At 37.2% G+C, this 19,337-nt stretch overlaps 1 protein-coding gene across 3 annotated transcripts in view; it reads right to left on the bottom strand.

Moving 5' to 3' along the window:
• Window positions 1-2,084: 2,084 nt before the first annotated feature.
• Window positions 2,085-19,337, bottom strand: part of LOC132114640 (membrane-associated guanylate kinase, WW and PDZ domain-containing protein 1-like) — a 34,496-nt gene continuing 17,243 nt past the window's right edge. For 2 of the 3 annotated variants that reach the window (XM_059522874.1, XM_059522877.1), the window contains 8 exons: window positions 18,020-18,530; window positions 17,861-17,924; window positions 16,956-17,354; window positions 10,872-11,072; window positions 10,016-10,089; window positions 9,524-9,667; window positions 9,230-9,368; window positions 2,085-7,956 (listed from right to left, as the gene is read on the bottom strand). In XM_059522874.1, coding sequence (XP_059378857.1) covers window positions 7,163-7,956; window positions 9,230-9,368; window positions 9,524-9,667; window positions 10,016-10,089; window positions 10,872-11,072; window positions 16,956-17,354; window positions 17,861-17,924; window positions 18,020-18,530 — 2,326 coding nt within the window. In that variant the 3' untranslated portion in view covers window positions 2,085-7,162. Of the gene's footprint in view, window positions 7,957-8,728; window positions 8,817-9,229; window positions 9,369-9,523; window positions 9,668-10,015; window positions 10,090-10,871; window positions 11,073-16,955; window positions 17,355-17,860; window positions 17,925-18,019; window positions 18,531-19,337 lie in introns of all 3 variants that reach the window. The other variant, XM_059522878.1, reaches the window with a different exon arrangement.

Here is a 19,337-nt window from a genome sequence, read left to right as displayed (position 1 = left end):
AAGAAACACAACTGACGCTGTAGGTCAAATGACAATGACAACATGACGGATCCAAAATTGCATTCATACACACATTCAAACTATATACATCATAACTTTATAAAGGTCGCAAAGCACTTATACAGTACAAAATAAGCACCTACAGTAGAAATTATAAGCGATTTTGGATGCAGCCCATTAACCAGTAAGCGCTATGCTAATTTTGTAGGCTAAGCTGTTAGCTTGCTAAATAAAGAATGAGCTAATAAAATAAGGAAAAATAAATTCTTAATTTGACCATTTTAGTTTATGTAATTTAATGCTATGCAATTGAAAAGATGTTTGTTATGATTAAGACAAAAAATATTTTTAATCAGGCACTGAATAAAGCACGCTAACCAGCCAAAAATGGAATTTACAATGGACTACAAAAACATCCTAATTTCTTAGGTCCACCACCTGCCACTGACACGAATACAATATCCAGGCTAACTGCATAATGCACAACATATTAGAGACGCTGTAATATACAGCCCTTGTGTACTTGCACTTATCGCCGATTATACTTAATGTGAGTGACACAAACCCTCCTCCTCGTCTCATCTGAAGCAGCCTGTAGCTTGCTGATTAAAAAGGTCAACATGGCATTTCCCTGGTGCTCAACATCCAGCCCCCTTCTGCTTGCCTGAGCAGCACACATGCACACCCCAGCAACTTGTTGGTTTTTCAGGCATATGTTACATGCGCTCCCAGACTAAAAATAAAGATGTTGTGATCTATCAGATGTATATTATTGATTCTTAGTCAGCTGATACCTGTTTGAATCGGGATAATAATAATAAAAAAATCTGCTTCAAAAATGGCCAAATTCTCAATGTTATCTGAGCTTTCCCATAGGTTGGGACAAAATATATGGAAGAAGGATAAGGCACAGCAGCCCGTTCACCCACCCGTTTTCATAGTTAACATGGTGTAGGCCATGGTGTATAATTAGTGAGAGCAATTAGAATAGAAAGAGAGAGAGAAAGTGAAGCCTTCTGCTGTTATTCCCACAGGCCTGCTCACACTGTGAAGTGATAAGTGTGATAATCATATTTTCAAATGTATTTTGATGAATGCATTCTGTGCCTCTTAGAATGTACTGTATTTGAATATGTACAGTGGACACAGTGAGTGGAACAGATCTTATGTGTCTATGTATTGTAGGGCCAAATGTTGTGTGATATTGAGAGATCAGTTTGAGATTTTTCTTCTTCAGTAGATGGTGAATATGTAGGATGCTGGATATTGTATGTGTAGGAGTTTATTCCCAAGCGGTTCAGTAATGTGCGCGAGTACTCGCCTGTTGAAATGCAGAGCCTTGAAATTCCAAGGGCACACGCTTCCTAGATGATTCACGCTAGCAGTCACCAACAAGATAGGTACTTTCCATAGCAATTAAAAAAAAAATGTACTGCAGATGAATTAGTCAAACAGACATGTTGGAACACCACTGAGAATTTAAAGAAAATTATTGGGAACATGGCATTAAAATCAAATTATCATCACTAACCATATCTACTGTAACAATACTAATATGCACTGCTTAGAGTTTTTTTCATCGAAACAAACTAATCTATATTTTTTTATCTTTTTAATGAGTATCATTATTATCTTAGTAACATTTTAACAAACCAAACCCAACTGAAATCAACTGTAGCCTTTGGAACCAGACTATAAAATGGAAATGAGCAAACACATCTTTTCAATTTTATTCAGTTTATTTTTGTAACTGCATGTCATTAATCATAATTAAAAACTCCCTGTTGATGCATTCAAAAACAATACAGTATCTTCATACATATCAAGAGCAACAATTAAAAACCTGTACATCTGTGTTTAAGTTGTCCCATCACGGACTGCTATTTACACACTCAGCATCTTCCATGCAGAGGATGCCACTAAAATAACTGCTTCAGACCCGGCAGGTAAAAATCTGCAACACACTGCTGCCTGCTTCCTCATTCTCTACACTTAAGAGTCCTTTCTATGTTAAGTCAAAATGAAGGAGAGGACTCTTATGCTATAAAGGAAGTACAACCTTTGCACAGGAGCTGACAGAATAATTCTTTAGCCCCATCTGAACGCTTGAAACTGTTTCAAATGCTTTCCGCTGGCTTGCAAGTGGTAACCTCCATATGCACTGAATGGGGGAAGCTAAACAGTGACTGCAGCCAGCCAGTTGGAGGATCAGCACCAATGGAGAATAAGAGATCACAAGAATTCAGAGGGGACGGCTGTCTCAGAGAGGTTCTCGGCTTCCTTTATACGACAGAATGTCCTCTGCTTTCATTATCGTGGGCCAAACTGTCTGGCACACAGGGGTGTAAAAAGCATTCAGTAATTATGCTGAAGTATGGTTTACAGTATCTAGTAAAAAACTTTCTTGAAAAGTTTGCACATGTAATTGTACTTAGTATTTAAAAGTACATTTCTTAGCTTTAGAAATAGACAAGGCATGAAAGCGAGATGAAATCACAAGACAGTGGAGATATTCTCATTTTAGTAGGTTTGTGTTACAAACTGCAGATCAACTCGTTTAATCAGAATTGTCTCAATGTTCTGGCAATAAGACTCAGACACACAATTTAGAACTGAAAACTTAGAATTATATATATATATATATATATATATATATATATATATATATATATAATTTACCGGCCTGAAACTGTGACATTGTTAAATGAATTGTTGAAGGGGACACAGGATTTTTATTTTTTGCATTTAGTTACGTCTATTGCATGTCTGTCAGCTCAGAAAAGCTAAAAAGAAAAGATACAGCCAGTTTGTTATGGGCTGTCTGAATCTGCAACTTTGACATCCAGCGAGCTATTTCAATTTGAGGCTGGTTTCTATGTAGATAGCTAGCTATTTGAGCTATTTAAGGCTGGATATGCATAAATTCTGTATCGTATAGGTGTTTCGTCCACACACACACAACAGTTTTAGTTAATAACAACACTGGTTAAGAAACTGATCACCAACTGTTTTCTCCCTTCAGTCGTTTTAGTCTTCAACAATGCATAGAATATAAATAATACATTTTACATTTTTTCAACTGTCAAGTTTTTTGTCATGATGGCCAGTGAAATATGTACTTTACTTTTTTAAAGATGTAAATTAAATTGTAAAGAGTAATAAAAAAATGTATTTTTCTTACAAATGTAATTTTGTAAATATTCAGTTTTAATTAAAACTTAAAGTAATGAAGTACGATCACAAATTGTATCAAATACTTTACACCCCTGCTGCCTTCTATCCTATATTTCTAGAATATAAAACATCTCCTTTTCTTTCCTCTTTACAAATAAAATTGTTCTTGTTCTGTACGATGGCTGACTCCTTACAAGGCCAATATATAGCAAATTCAAGTTGAAAATTCAAAGCTGAAACACTCCATTTGTGTTTTGACATTTTAAAAGCGTCAAACGCCATTCTAGATTTCTCTCAGTAGAGAAGAAGAGTATGACATCATTGATTAGCATTTAAATGGCACATTTGCACTGATAGGAACCTTGCAGACATTATTATAAAAACATTGCATCATTGTATTCATATATCAGTTGGCTCAGAGTATGGCCCGTCCTTGAGACTACATACATCTCTGACTATTGAACATCAACGGGTCTAAACTATCTCCAGTACAAGGAAATCTATATGTAGCTGGACAAATGTTCAGTGGGCATGCTAATTGTTATTTTTGTGGACTACATACTTGTGGTCTTTTTGTCTCTAAATCTAGCTTTTAACATATTGTTGAAGATGTCATGAAGAGGAATATAAAAGAGGCCACAGTGGGCAATCAAGCTGTCAGATCAGATTCCACATTTGAATCTGGCAACAGATGTTCTATAAAACATTGCAATTGGCCTCCTGGGCTGTGGAATACAGTATCATGCCATGGGGACATTTAATTTCATTGTAAGGGCCAGTGCTATTACAACTAGTATACTCACTACAGACATGCAAGATTGAATTATAAGAATCATTGGATACATCAAGCTTCTCGTCGAGCAAGTGGGCACCTCGGTTTAAAATGCCACATGTGTCTCAGGATAACTCGACAATACTGTATATTTCTGATATGTGAGACATTGGGGAAATCGAGAATACAGATTACAAAAAACAAACAAAAGATATGTCCAGGGTCTATAATTATGTACAATAAGCTTGTATTGTCATAAGACCTGCTACAGTAAGGGTAATGCTACAGATTGAATGTTTTGTAAAACAAACTAAATCTTCCTCCTCACAAAAATAGACCCAAACTAAACATATTTAGAAGGCTCATCCCAGATTCTGTACAGAACGTGCTGATGCCCATGGGATAATCAGGTACAAAGTCAACAACAATACCCAGGCTGGTTGAGGATTCTGAGAGCAGTGAACTTCAGATGACACCTCAGATGTACAGCTGAACGCTGTGTAATACTTGTGTAAAAGCCCTGATTTCAAGTGTTAACACTTAAGATCGTTGTTTCACTTTTCCGAATTGCAAACTGCTAAATGTTACAGGCTGCGTATGGCAACAGAACTCGCATGTGATCTTCTATGTTAGCATTTGTTGATATGTTACAGCACAGTAAATATCTCCAGTGATAAATTAAAACACCTCGGGTTGTTTTTAAAATCTGCAGGATAAAACTTATAATACTGTTTTTTTTAAAGAATATTTAAATTCATATAAATCAACTTGATAAAACGCTATAGTATTAAAAAAATAATATATATGTATATAGGGATGCATTTCATTCTAATTAATTTATCACAGATGATTTTACTGTGCATATTTCTATCGCGCAGCTTTGTGATGATCTTGCCTAGAGCTTTGCTTGGTATGACACCGAACAGAAAGAGATAGCACTTATTGCTCAGACAGTTCTGAGGTAAAGATCAATGCATAAGCTGGTGGTGCAGCATGTCCGATTATCACCGGCTTTCCTTTAAATTTTGGGTTTCGATTCACCAACCTGCCTGTGTATTCTAACAGTACACAAAATTATGAATCTCATATCTTGGGTAGAAAAATCCTACCGCAATTTTTTTATCAGTAAGTCTTACAAAATGCATAGAAGACCTGTATCAAAATGCCCTTTTTTCTTCTTCTTGTTCTTTTTTCTTTTTGTTTGTTTGTTTTTTCTTTTTGTCTCCTGAAATGAAGATTCCGCATGATGCTCGATGCTCGATGCTGATTGGTGGAGGGCTTGGGGATGAGGACCGAATAGGCCTTTGTTTTCTTGTTTTTGCGATTTTTCAGAAATGTCAAGGGCAATAAAATGGGTCTAAAATATTGAATCTGAAAGCATACAAATGCAAAAACAATTATCACAATGAAAAAAAAATGTAACTTTGGGTCGTGATTCTGAGCTTGAGGGAAAACTATGTCTAGTGTAAAGGAATATCGCATGAGGCACTTGTAATGGCTCTCTTTCACTTTGACTCACTTAGTTGAAGTTTCGCAGAGCGTGTGCAGAATATTTTCCCCAACTCGCGGACCAAGTCTTGCAAAGATATAGATGTTAAAGAGGCAGAACACTATGGTGTTGCAAACTTTCTACTATGCTACGTCTTATGTTCTTTTAGTTGTATTCGTTTCTCTTTTTTTGGTAAACACTGGCTAAAGAAGCAGAAGGCACCTGGAGAGGTTTGATACGGCTTACTGGCCTTATAATAAAACTTTAGTTCTGCCCCCCAACACTGCGCACATAGCAGGGGAGGGGTTACAGTCCAGTCAGCAAGCAGCTAAAAAAATCTCTTAAATCACTTAGTCCTGCTCCTGAAGATCTGTTTTCAACCTAGTTTACTTTCAGATATGTAGCTCTTCAGGGGCACGGCTCAGCAACCATGTCTTAAATAAATCTTCCTTTTTCTAATAGATATTTTGTTGCATTCTCAAGAAAATAAATGGAAAATATGCTAAATAAAAATATGAAAAACAGACACATGCTATGAAGGACACCATGAATCATAGAAGCATGCTAACTAACCTTGCTAGCCACATGGTAATGGCAGCATTTGCTCATTTTCTTTCCTTGGCCATTGGATGGCGATAAACTCAAGTGTTGATCGGCCTGGATGAAAGGCCTATGCTGTATCTGAATGATTCCAATATCACAATTCTAGTACTAAATAGATAAGGATTTGAGACAGAAAAGGGACGGATGGGACGTTGGAAGTGAAAACCACAGATATAGTGATAGAGAAGGAGAGGCTGGATGACAAAGTGTGTGTGTGTGTGTGAGAGAGAAAGTTAAAGAGATAGTTTACCCCAAAAGGGTACAAATCTGTCATTATTTAATAATACTCAAAACGTTCCAAACCTGTATGACTATTTTCTTCCATAAAACACCAAAGGAGACATTTTTAAGAAAAGGATGCAAAAGCATCAAATAAAGGAACATCAATCAAAAAATGGGTTCATTTGGCTTGAGAAATAAATCACATTAAAATGTTATTAAAAGTCAATATGATATGTGATAGTTTTGTGTGAAGAACAGCTCACAGTCTCAGTTGTTTGGCACAGTCCACCCAAAAAATAAAATTTTTGGGAAGACTATCCTTTTAAAGTGCAATCACAAGCAAAAAAGGTCCGTTGTATACTGTCAATAGTGTAGCTTTGTATGAACCACAGCTCACACAAAATTCACAAAAACACCAAGCAGGCTTTTGTTGGTAAATGTAGCAAATTCACATGATCAACTGAAGTCGTTGTGAAATGCACATTGGGAAATCTTTCAGTCTTTCAGTCACATCACATTCCAGATGGTGTGGATTCCTATTAAAATTATGATTTCAATCGCAAAATAAATCACTAAAATCACTTTTATTCACTAAAATCTAGCTCTCTTTGCAATGTTCATGACATTTCATAAGAGAAGTAGCAAGGAATCATAAATAAATCATTTTTTTAGATTCACAAAAATCGACTTAAGAAGACTTGGAATATAGTATACAGGGTGCATGAACCATTTTTGGTGCTTTTGCATCTTTTTTGAATCTTAAAAGCTTCAGTACCCATTTATTCATGTGAAAACATGTAACTAGCACAATTCTTCTAAATAAATTCTTATAAATAGTCATACTGAATTGGAACGTCATGAGGTTGAGTTTTCAGGTGAACTATCCCTTTAAAGAGATAACATTAGGACCACAGTCCTAATTTATTCTGGTTTAGGCTTTCCCCCTCTAAAACCTGAGAGAGTTTGTGAGGGCTGGGGACTAGCCAGGGTCCCGGGGCTGTTGTCGGAGATCCAGGAGCCTGTAGAGGGCTGGTGGCCTCCAGGGGCCACTGAGTCCCCGAGAATGCGATGCTGGCTGCAGGCACACTGACTTCAGAGAAGCTGTGAGCCGATTCTACACCCGACCCATCATCGTCATTGTCCAAAGGCATGAGGAAGGAGAAAGGTGTGCGCTGTGTGACCTCCGTTGTGCTGGTTCTGTTGTGATCACTCTTTTCTCTTCTGACAATTCCTCTCTCTTTCTCTCGGTGTGTTGGGAGATCATTCTCTCTCTCTGAACTAACATCTTTCACTTTTCCTCTTCTCTCTCCAATGCTATTACTTTTTTGTCTTCCTCGTCGTTGTTCCTCTTCTGCCTTCCTTTCCCCCCGTGTGTTGTCCTCATCCTCTTCTCTCCGTGGCCCCTCTCGGCTCCTCAGTGTGCCGGGTAAACTCCGTGAACGCATCTGTTGCTCTCTCCTTCTTCCTGCCGTCCGTGAGCTACCAGCCATACTACCGTCTTCTGCCCAGCCCCGCTTGCTTTCCTCTGTTCCTCTTCCTCTGCTCTTTGCCTCCGATTCCCTCCTTTCCTTCCCCCTCCTCTTTCGTCCACTGTCATCCACCCATCTGCTGCTTCTCAAAGGAGAGCGATCCACTGTAGCAATACGCGGCTCTTTGGAAAATAGTGAGGAGGGGGAAACGGCTCCAGCTTCATGGTCTGAGAAGAAGAAAGAGACAGCTGAATGATAAAACATTATCTACAAAAAAAAAACTACAAAACAAGATGTCAGTTTAGGGTTGGATGATAGAGAAGTGGGTGGATGAATGAGAGCCATGTGACATACCAGTAACAGATCAGTAAGTGGTTATTCCCTGCAATCTCAACCTCAGTAAAGGTAAAGGCGAGAAATGTGTTTGCTTCTTTTCTGAGTCCTTGACTAAACTACACTGTCAGTGAAACAATTAGTTCATTAGTGTTTTGTTGCATTAATTTTTTTTTTTGGTAGGGAATTGCCGGTACCAGTTCTTTATGGTTATTTTGGACCTAAAGTACATCTCAAACAAATATTTGGATGACTTCCGGAATCTCTGCAATGATTGTTCTTTATCAGGACCACAATTTAACAGAAAAAAATGGGCAGCAGTTACAACAAAAGCATCATGCTCATTTAAACTGAAAAAACCCCCCAGCAGATTTAATTGAGAATATTTCACAAAAAAAATTATCCTGTGAATTTTGTAAAGTTAATTTGTAATAAACTTAAATTAAAAATAATGAAATATAAATATATATATCTTTAATATTTATTATTTTTTAATATATTTATTAATATTATTTTATTACACACACATATAAATAAAATGACACCCCTAGTTACAGAAAACAGAAAAAGCAGAATGTAAAAGGGAGCATGACAACTGTAAGATCTCAAAGTGAACATTAAGAAAGACAAAAAGACAACCAACAGGAACAAGGTACTGTTACCAACCGCGTGTTTTCAGTCCGGCCGATGACATAGAAGCAAGGCTCGCCCTGCTTCGAGTTAGTCATACAAAGAGATAAGCTGGAAAGCTCCACTGGATGAGAGATCAAGAGAGAGAAACAGAGCAAAAGTATGAAGTAGTGAAAGACAGCAAGAGAAAGAAAAGAAACAAAAACAATGCAGAGTTGCAAAAAATACAGGTAGGAAGCTTTAGTCTGACCATGGGGGGCACCAAAGGATGAAGCTTATATCCTGAATGCTTTTGGAAAAGCCCTGAATGTCTTTTTTCCACTAGATTTTCATGGGAGGATGTATCATTTCAACATATGAGCTCCAAATATCCTCTTACCCGCCCATGACCCTGACTAGAAAAATCGGATCTACAGATATATGCCAGGTAACCTTTAGAGGGAAGCACAACTTTTGTAAAAAATATTTCCAGGCATCTGTCGGCCATTACAAAACCTAAATTTCTCAAACCCTCTCCATTACTCTGTCTCTCCTCACCATAATCTGGAACGTATCCATTGCCTTTCTTCAGTACGAGGTGTATCCGGGCTCCTCCCTTTCGGATCTGCTCCACAGCCTGGCTGTGTGTCATTCCAGCTGTGTTGTCTCCGTTAATCTCCACGAGCTGATCACTCACCTGCAATGCGAGTCAGCAAAACCCTCTGTGACTCAGCATAATGTCAACAACACAATCGAATCTCAGCATCATTCAGCATAATCTCGTAATCATTGGTGTCCCAGTAAAATGAAGCTAGTGCATGTGTGATAGTTTGTGTATGTGTGTAAACTGACCTGTATTTTCTGACTGCGTGAAGCTGGTCCACCCTCCATCAGACCGAGCACATACAGACCCATGTTATACTCGCTTCCACCTCGCAAACTAAAACCAAACCCTGTTGTCCCCCTCTCAAGATCAACGCTATAAAACTGGGAATCCTGTCGAGAGAGAGAGAGAGACATTTTCATAAGCAACTTTATATGGTGTCGGGTATGAAATACTGGAAAGTTGAAGATAACATGCTACAGTCATGCAGCTTATAGGACCTCGAATATTAAATAGAAATTATAATAATAATAATATGATCACACTGTAGGAGCACACTGTAGGAGCATCAAAAATGGTTGCCAGTTACAGAGGTGCACTTTCCCTACACATCTGTGTGAATTTGAACCTACATTTCTGAGGTTGATAGTAAAAAACAAAAAAAAGTCTATGGAACAAAATTATTCCACGACCCATTTAAATGTATGTGTACATTTCTGTAAGCATTCATGTAGTCTCACCTTTTGCTTGGAACGATGCCATTTTCTTAACCGACTCTCAGCATCAAAGTCAGGATACTCAGGCAGATTATTGTCTGGAATTAAAAAATAAAAATACAAAAGACCACTTATTTAGTGTCTTTACACGAGCACCCTCTTGTGGAAACTGTTGAAAATACACTAAAGGTCTCAGAAAGAACATTAATTCATAATATAATAAATAAAATATAACAAAGGGACATTAATTAGAAATATTCTATTGATTTCATTATTTATTAATTACTACATAAATGTTCATTAATAAATAATATTATTAATAATAAACTTTATTTACAGAAAGTTTCTCAAGGAATTTTACGAAACAAATACTAAAATGTAATGATATACACAAAAACAAATACGTATGCGTATGAACAACCATTCAAACATTTTTAAAGAATACTTTAATTCAGGATGGTTGCAGTAAATGGATCAAAAATGACAGTGAAGAGTTTTACATTTATATATCAAATAAATGCTGTTATGAAAAAATCTGTACAGTTACAGTATATGGATATTTTAATCAAATTAAGCAGCACAACTGTTGTCAACATTGATTTTCTAAAATAATTTCTAAAGGATCATGTGACACTGAAGACTAGAGTAATGGCTGCTGAAGATAAAGCTTTGCCTTCAAAAGTTAATAATTTTTATTGTCTTTTTGATAAAATAATTGCAGCTTTGATGAGCATAAGCAATTTCTTTCAAAGACATAAAAAATCTGACCAACCCCAAACTTTTGAACGATAGTGTATGACCAAACATACCACCATTTGAAAACTGTCAGTCTAATTTTAAAAGTGAAATTAAGAGCATAGTATGAGTGTGGTGTGCTTACTAGTGTGAGAGCGTGGTATAATGGTGAGTCTGAGTGTGTTGCCAGCTCTGCGCAGTATTTGTGCGAGGTCTCTGTGCGGCAACGTGACCACTGATCTGCCCTCCACGGCCTCCAGCTGATCCCCCGGCTGGATCTGACCACTGCGTGCTGCTGGGCTGCCCCGTCGCACCGTCACAAACCTGTGAGACACCAGAGACGAGGCTAAAGAGAAAAAAAGAGACAGAAAGAAAGAGAGATATTCAACCTCTCTTCCATGCAATTAAAACTAAATTCTTTCTACTTTAAAATGGGTCACTTAATATTTTTTTCCCATTTGGTAAAGCGTGATGTGATGATAAAAGGGGCACATCTGTATGAATCACTGAATCAAAAGATGGTTAAACATCTGAGAGAAGACTGAACAAACTCCTCACTTTCATGTTTACATAACTATGGGATATTCTGGACCAATCCTAGAGATAGCCACATGACGATTCATTTCATTACTGAATAGATGATGTGCAAAGTTTTGCAAATCTCAAAGCTTTAGCAGTTACATTACAGCACAACTCATAGTCCACGCTGAAACTCTTAAAAGAAATCGCAGTCAGTTTTGAAAGTCATAAGGATGAGCAAATTATTACTCTTATTTTTGTTGTTGTTTTTTGGAGTGAACTATTTTTTCCCACTCAAAATTAAACATTTTGAATTTCATTGCAGAACAATGACTTTAAGTTTAATCTGTTCCTCTCACAAAACTACCACATTCCAAAAAAAAAAAAAAAAAAGTTCCATAGAAAATAAAAAAATGTATGGCATGAGAGCAGACAAAGTGACAAAGTTTTTATTTTTTGATGAACTATCTCTCCTCACACTGAATATTCTGTGTCCTACATGAAAATAATAAACATTGTGTGTGCCATTGTTCATTTCAAAGTTTATTCTGACGTTCTCCATCACACTAAAAGGGGGGAAAAATCATTGTTCCACACGTTTTCACATTTCACACACAAGTTTCCAAAGCAAAAATCCTCTCAGAAAGAACAAACTTGCTTTAACTCACCAGAATAAACTGTTCAACCTGCTAGTTGACACATAAATCCTATGCATCTATCATGTTTATTGTACACCTGTGTTTGTTTGATTATTGTCTTCTCCTCAGTGCGTCCTAAGTTTCACTGTTGTTGTCCTTCGATGGGTCTGCACTCACTCTGTGTAGCCTATTGTTTGTTAAAGACGCTTTGAGTATGATGTGTTTTGTTCAACTCCAACCTCGTCTGTCCACATTATTCAGCCTTTCACTCTTGGCCAAACAAGAGGTTGGTTGCCAAGATTGTAATCTCAAAGACCTGCGTACAATTACCCTTGAGCACTTGCCATCATGTTACACAGAGACAGTCAATTAAAGAAAGAAGATAGAGAGACATAAAACATCAGACAGCAGCAGGCTGGAATACTGCTCGGTTGCCTTAAGCTTTCTGCTCCATGTACATCTTCGTTGGGAGATGGTTCTGAAATGATGTGAGAATGAAAGGCACATAAACACCAAAATTAGACTGACATGCAAGTTTTCATAAAAAAGAAAACCACCCCCCAAAAAAGAAAGAGACTAAAAGGACATGATTAAGAATAGAAGAAGAGAAGCATGTTTTTCCACAGACAACAGCTGTTATTTATTAAACATGAGCAGAACAATTTTTCCTTAAATTGCTGATTTCTGAATGATTGTGTGAAACTGAAGACTGGAGCAATGGCTCCATTGTATATTAAAAGGAAATGAATGACACAAGCAGTGTTTCCCTGATGTAGTGGCCAGCAGATCTGAATAAACATACTCTATCAGCATGTCATAAAAGAAAAAAACATGTTAGGAATGCTCTCCTTATTAAAACTCTGCTGTGTCTTTCAAGCATAAGCCAAGAAACACTTCCTCACAACATAAAAGCCCTTTTTTAGATCTATACAGAAAGTCCTTAAGCTACCTCAACTGTAAGTCTGAAAACACTTCTATGATCTTACCGAGCTCTTGGATTAACATAACAGAACTTACAAACTACAGTAGTTTAACCAGCATTTCAGTTCGCAACTACTAACAGATTATCTGATATGTATGCACTTTATAAAGAGATAAATATGGTGTGAGATAAGTAAAGTATGGTGACCCATACGAATTCGTGCTCTGCATTTAACCCATCCAAAGTGCACACACACACACACACAGCAGTAAACACACACACACACTGTGAACACACACCCAGAGCAGTGGGCAGCCATTTATGCTGCGGCGCCTGGGGAGCAGTTGGGGGTTCGGTGCCTTGCTCAAGGACACCTCAGTCATGGTATTGCCAGCCTGAGACTCAAACCAACAACCTTAGGGTTAGGAGTCAAACTCTCTAACCACTAGGCCACGACACATGCACATGCTTACTTGACTTTTGGTGAATGGGCATGGGCATAAATACATTTAGTCTGTTTCTAAATCGTTTTCCAGTTTATGGAACTGTTTAACACGCCAAGGTCCTTAACCTCAAAACTACGATTACTCCCTCATTTTCTAACATTTGTATACTGCACTGACAATACCCTTGAGTGACCAGCGAGTAAATGAGTACATGAATGTAATGAGTACATGACCAGTGAATGAATTAAAGGCAACAGTAATAGAGCACAATTTGTGTCATGTGCCTGGATCAATAAATATTTTCATTAAAAAAATAAAAAACAGTTCATCCATAAAATTCTGACACAATTTACTCATCCTTATGTGATAAAAATATATGCCTAACAACAATGTACCAAGCGTGTATTAATACTTTTCTATCTTTAAAATCACTGTGCGCAAAAACAAGGGGAAAAAACAACAACATACAAGTACACATCACTAAGCTGAAACACAGATGCAGGTCACAGCATTTAAGCTAATGGTGACCGAGGATCAGTCCCACAACACTACTTTTACATCAGGATGACCCTGTAGAAACAAACAATCGCAACATTGCTGTAAACAACAACAAATGATTCATTATCCGACACAGCCTTAGAGTGTACAGCACTGTACAAACTGATTTAACACATCTAAACAGATCCACAACACAAGTCCAACAAAACAAAATACTTCATAAACATCCAAACATACACATAAGTACAAGCATTCTTGCATCCCTTTGGGGATAAAAATGCAATACCAACCATTTGTTTAATATTTAATCTTATCCAGCTTATTAGTCCTGGCATGTAAATATGTAAAAATGAACAACGCAAAACCACACATGACATTGTGAAAATATGCTCAACCAATGATCCACAACTTGCGATGACTGGTAACACGGCTAAGCTTCACAAAGCAGCATCAGCTGACCCTAGAACAACTTGTTCCTCTGAAAAATGGAAACAGGCATAGGACAACACCTTTAGGATATTGCACAAAGAAAGGATACAGATACGATACAGACAGTCTTGAGCACAACTGGAACGAGCATGCAGTGTTTCTCACTTTCTCTGCTCCACACACTACACTACACATTCCCTACAAATGAACTCATGTAGATGATCTCACACACACGATAAGGAATTCAGGGTGAGCTGCTCTTAACAGTAATAATGTAACAGACATAAAATTTAAAATATACAGATACTATATTCATGTGTTATGGTATGGTACTGCAACAGATTTAAAAGAATACCATGACAGATTATCCAAAAAAAAAAAAAAAATACGGTACCATGGCCAAAGAATACTAAAAACTAGTAATACCATGGTGCCATGGGCTTTTTTGGATTTGTGCCATGGCAGTACCATGTAAATACTATGGTAAATGAATTGTAGTACCTAAATTTTGAAATACTTTAGTATTGCCATTTGATACCGTCATTGTACTATGGTAATACAATGATATCATGTCCAAAGGATATCAACATTATTTACCAAGTATTTTCACAAAATATTTTCAACATTCACCATTGTACCATGGCAGTACCAGGGGTTTGTTGAAAACACCATCTAGTACCACATAAATACTATGGCTCATCATTGTACTATAGTACTACCAGGGAAGAGACAACTTTGGCCAAAAATAGGGTGATACCATGGTTCCATGTGCAAAAACAATAAAACCAAAACAACAGCAACAAAAAACACATTTGACACTTTTTTTGTAAATGTGCTTCAAAGTTTTTCTTTCTGTTCATAGCTATTGAAGTCTATAAGCAGAAATGTGGACCCTTGTACAGTGTGGATGATTCTTTGTTCACTGGTCCAACACATCACAGAAGAATTAAGCCTTTTATTGGAACTGCAACTGGAATTATTTCAGGCACGTGAGAGCCCAGGTGAACCCCAGCTCCAGGACGCTCTGAAGTATGAAAAGAACCCAGATATAATCAGAAGGGGAGCACTTCAGAAGAACTATCCTGGAGAGTTCAAAGACTATGAATACAATGCAACACACGCAAAACATACATCCTGTTCTTTCTGACATGAAAGAACTGTTCCCATGCACCTGAATACACCATATCTCAGGTCAAACAAACAAACAAACCACAAAGCTTTACAAAACATCATTCTGAGAAATGTTTGAAAATCCACTAAATCACCGCTAAACTTGATACAGCTGCAGATAATTTATCTTTTTGTAAAGTAAGCAACACCAAGATCAATAATTAAGCAGAATACAGATATTATGAGAGTCCATAAGAGGTAAGATAGTATTTACGTTTCATGTCCTTCACCGTTTTCAGGGCAGACTGAAGCCTTTCCAGCATGTTGTCCTGATCCAGCTTCAATCCAGCTTCAAATCCAGAGAATTCCTGACACTGAGACTTTAATCTACATATAATATTACAAAACAGTGAGGAAATTGAGAAAAGAAGAACTGTTCAGGTGTTTTTCCTCCCTTTAGAGCAGAGACACTGAGGACACTTGCACTGGCAAAACTGAACTGAGGAAAAAAGAGAGGGGGAGAGGGTGAAAGACTGCAGATAGAGCGAGAAAGAGAAGGAGGGAGGGAGGGAGGAGTGGTGAGTGAAAGCAAATAAGAGTGATTTAATACTAAACTGAATCCTCTCAAAAAAGAATCATCATGAGAAGGGAAGCGTGTGATATTTAAACCATATATTGTCTTACAATATACACACACACACTACTGTTAAAAAGATTAGGCTAAGAATTTTTTTTCATATAGAAATGAATAATTGTATTCAGCAAGGATGCATTGAATTTTTATGTCAGATACACTGAATTTAAAGGACGCAATGAACTTTTAGGTCTAATGCACTGTCTAGAAACTTTTACCTTAACATTTGGTTCTGTGAAGTACTGTACTGTAGCTACGTAAACTCATAGAAAATTTAACAAAATCATAAACATCCAAAGGTCACTGGTTCTTTCTTGCAAATCTCCATGTTACAAAAGAAACAATAAGACCCATGTAACAGTGAACAAGTTTTGAACTAATAAACAACTGAACAAAGGCCAATGAAAAAAAAAGAAAAAGAAAAGAAAATAGAAAAAAATGCACACTCAGGAAACAGTTCCATTTGTTTTTTTTTTTCACAAATACAAGAAGTGCTGGACACAAACCATGACCTCATTTGGACTTTAACTTATCTAACATTTATAGTACAAACTTTACCCCTCAACGTTTAGAGTAGTGAGGTACAAATCATACATGTACATTTATGGCTAATTAAAAACAACTGGAAATATCTTAAAAATAGAGCGAAAGCCTCAAATCAGCAAAGCCTCAAATCAAGTTAAAGAAATCATAATTAGTCTCATTGCTTATTGCATGATGACATGACTCAGATGACCAACATGCTTAGAGGGGTATTTTATCACGATTCACCTGGCCTCTAAACATGGAACAAAGCAGTATTATATACAGTACTCTATAACTCTGTGATAATTACTTTATGCAGACAGAAAGTAGAACAGAAAGTATATATTTCCAGAACCCTGGTTTTGATAAAAAATAATGTTGAATTAATGTCTAAAATGTTCATTTTTGGCTTCCAAATATCAGAATAACCAGAGACAAGACACAGGCAACAAGGTCACATCCACTGGCCACAAATCATAAATGCAGGTCATGCCCAGTCTTTACTTACTTCCATTCATTACATCCTGGGATGCGATGACAAACCCGAATCCTTCTCCTGGTCTCCGTCTCAACTCCACATCCATCGCTCTGGAAGAGATCGGTCCCCTCGTTTCTACATGGCTTTTGGATAATGAGCCGAGATTAGAGGGAGCAGTACGGCTCCACTGAGCAGGTCCATCCTCGACTCCTATCCAGTTCCGGGGCTCTAGGGTCAGGGTCACGGGCACTGAGTCCAGGAAGCTGGTGCTTTGGACCAGGTTGGGGAGGTCACTGCAGGGCGAGGAGGGAGAGAGGGGGTTCTGGCTGGGCACAACACCATCGGAGGAGGGCGAGGTCAGATCAGGGGTGCCCAGGGATGGAGGAGGTCTCTTATAGGCATTTGGGGAGCCTGGGGAACAAAGAGAACCTGGGAGAGAACAGGATAATGATGGGTGATAGAGGCAGGATGTATGGTAATCTGTATAACAGTATAAATACGTCATTTTCTTGATATGATGTTTTTCTATTTATATATAAAATCACATATCAGTTATCTGACAATATTATAATTTTTTATTTAATGGTATGAGCCAATATTTGATTTTTAACTGAATTTTAAATTTGATATTTAAATGCTAATTTATCTTTAAATATTTAGATTACCTTTGATATAAAGCTAACATTAATTAAATCTTTAAAAGCAATAATTTACACACCCTACTTATATATGTATTAGTTATTATTTATTCACCCCCCCCCGGAGCCGTGTGAGGGATGTTTTATTACAGATGCTCGCACTATTTCACGTCTTCTGAACTGTTGACAACAAACACCCGCTTACCACTGAAAAGGCTTGGAAGAGCAAGGACAATTTATAACTTCGATTGGATTATTTTAAACAACTTATTCATAGACAGTGTGAAGGACACTCACCTCCTCTGTAAACCAGTAAGACCACCTCACCCTGTTTGGTATGTTCTTGCAGCACTCGCTGCATCTGTTCAAATGAAAAAGTTAATATGCAAGGATTTGAATATGGAAGGTTAATGAGGAAAAAGCTTCAGAAAGAGACCCGAGTAGTTAATGAATTACCTGTGCGAAGCTGAGGCTCTGTACATCAGCGCCATTAATTTTAATAATAGCGTCCCCTGGCTGTAGGGAGTGGCATTGTCGTCTGTCCCAAACTCTCTTCACCACCGCCAGTTGCCCTCCCTGCCCCCCAGCCGTCACACTGAAACCCATACCCCCTCCCTCACTCCTGCCCAAGGCCACAGGTACCAGCTCACCCCCTCCCCCGCAGCCTACACCAACAGGGGCTCCAGGGGACCCTAGGCCACCTGGAAGAGGTAGCGGGGTTTTGGTTGCTGGACACCCATTGAAACCACAGGGTGGGTGCTCGTTCGGGGGTGCAACAGCATGAGATGTTTGGGGCATTGGATGCCGCTGGGTGATGGGTGCTACTGGCGGGGCGGTAGGACCCACCTCAGTCTGGGGCAGCAGGAGCACAGCAGAGGAGAGATTACTCTCGGAAGACTTGGAACTATGATGGGCATGAGAAGGAGCTGGAGGAGAATTGTTGTTGTAGCTTCGGACAAGGGAAGCTCTAGATGAAGAGTGGAAGAAATAAATGCTTGTGTAAAAAGAACAATATCATTAACAATAAAATAATAATTATAATTGTACTGTAATAATGATCATTAATGAACATGGTCATGATATTATTATTATTATTATTATTATAACAACGTTTATTAATTTTTTTAATCATTATCATTAATAAAAAATATATTTATTCTTATTAATTATTAGTGTTTAATAATAATAATATGGTAATAAATATCCTAATTATTATTATTACTACTGAACCTGGTTATGATACTATTATTAATATTATTATTAACTGTGCTCATTAATTATAATAATTATCAATAATCATTTATAAACATGTTATAATAATAATAATAATAATAATAACATCACAAACTAGTTTTTAAATGATAATAATGATTAATAATCATGAACAATAGATTATTATTTATTAATATTATTACCAGTGTTGGATAAGTTACTTAAAAAAAGTAATAATTACAAATTACTGATTATTACCTGAAAAGTGTCATTTGATTACATTACTGATTACTTCATGTAAAAAGTAATCAGATTACTAATTACTTTACTTTCAAGTTACTTTGAAAAAATTATCAAACCTAAAAAATTAAATAAAAAATACACTACAAAGTGCAAATTGTAGTTCTTTCAGTAACTTAATATTGACTGAAAAATATTAAAAGTATGAAAACAGCAACTTGACTTTTTAAGATAGTATTTAATCAGAAGATTTAATCTGTTTCTAAAACGTATACATTCTTAGTTTAAACCTGCATAACAATTAAAAATGTGCATATATGGT

The sequence above is a fragment of the Carassius carassius genome, chromosome 34 (genome assembly GCF_963082965.1).
Source record: "Carassius carassius chromosome 34, fCarCar2.1, whole genome shotgun sequence".
Classification (NCBI taxonomy): domain Eukaryota; kingdom Metazoa; phylum Chordata; class Actinopteri; order Cypriniformes; family Cyprinidae; genus Carassius; species Carassius carassius.
This window is presented reverse-complemented; position numbering and strand designations above follow the sequence as displayed.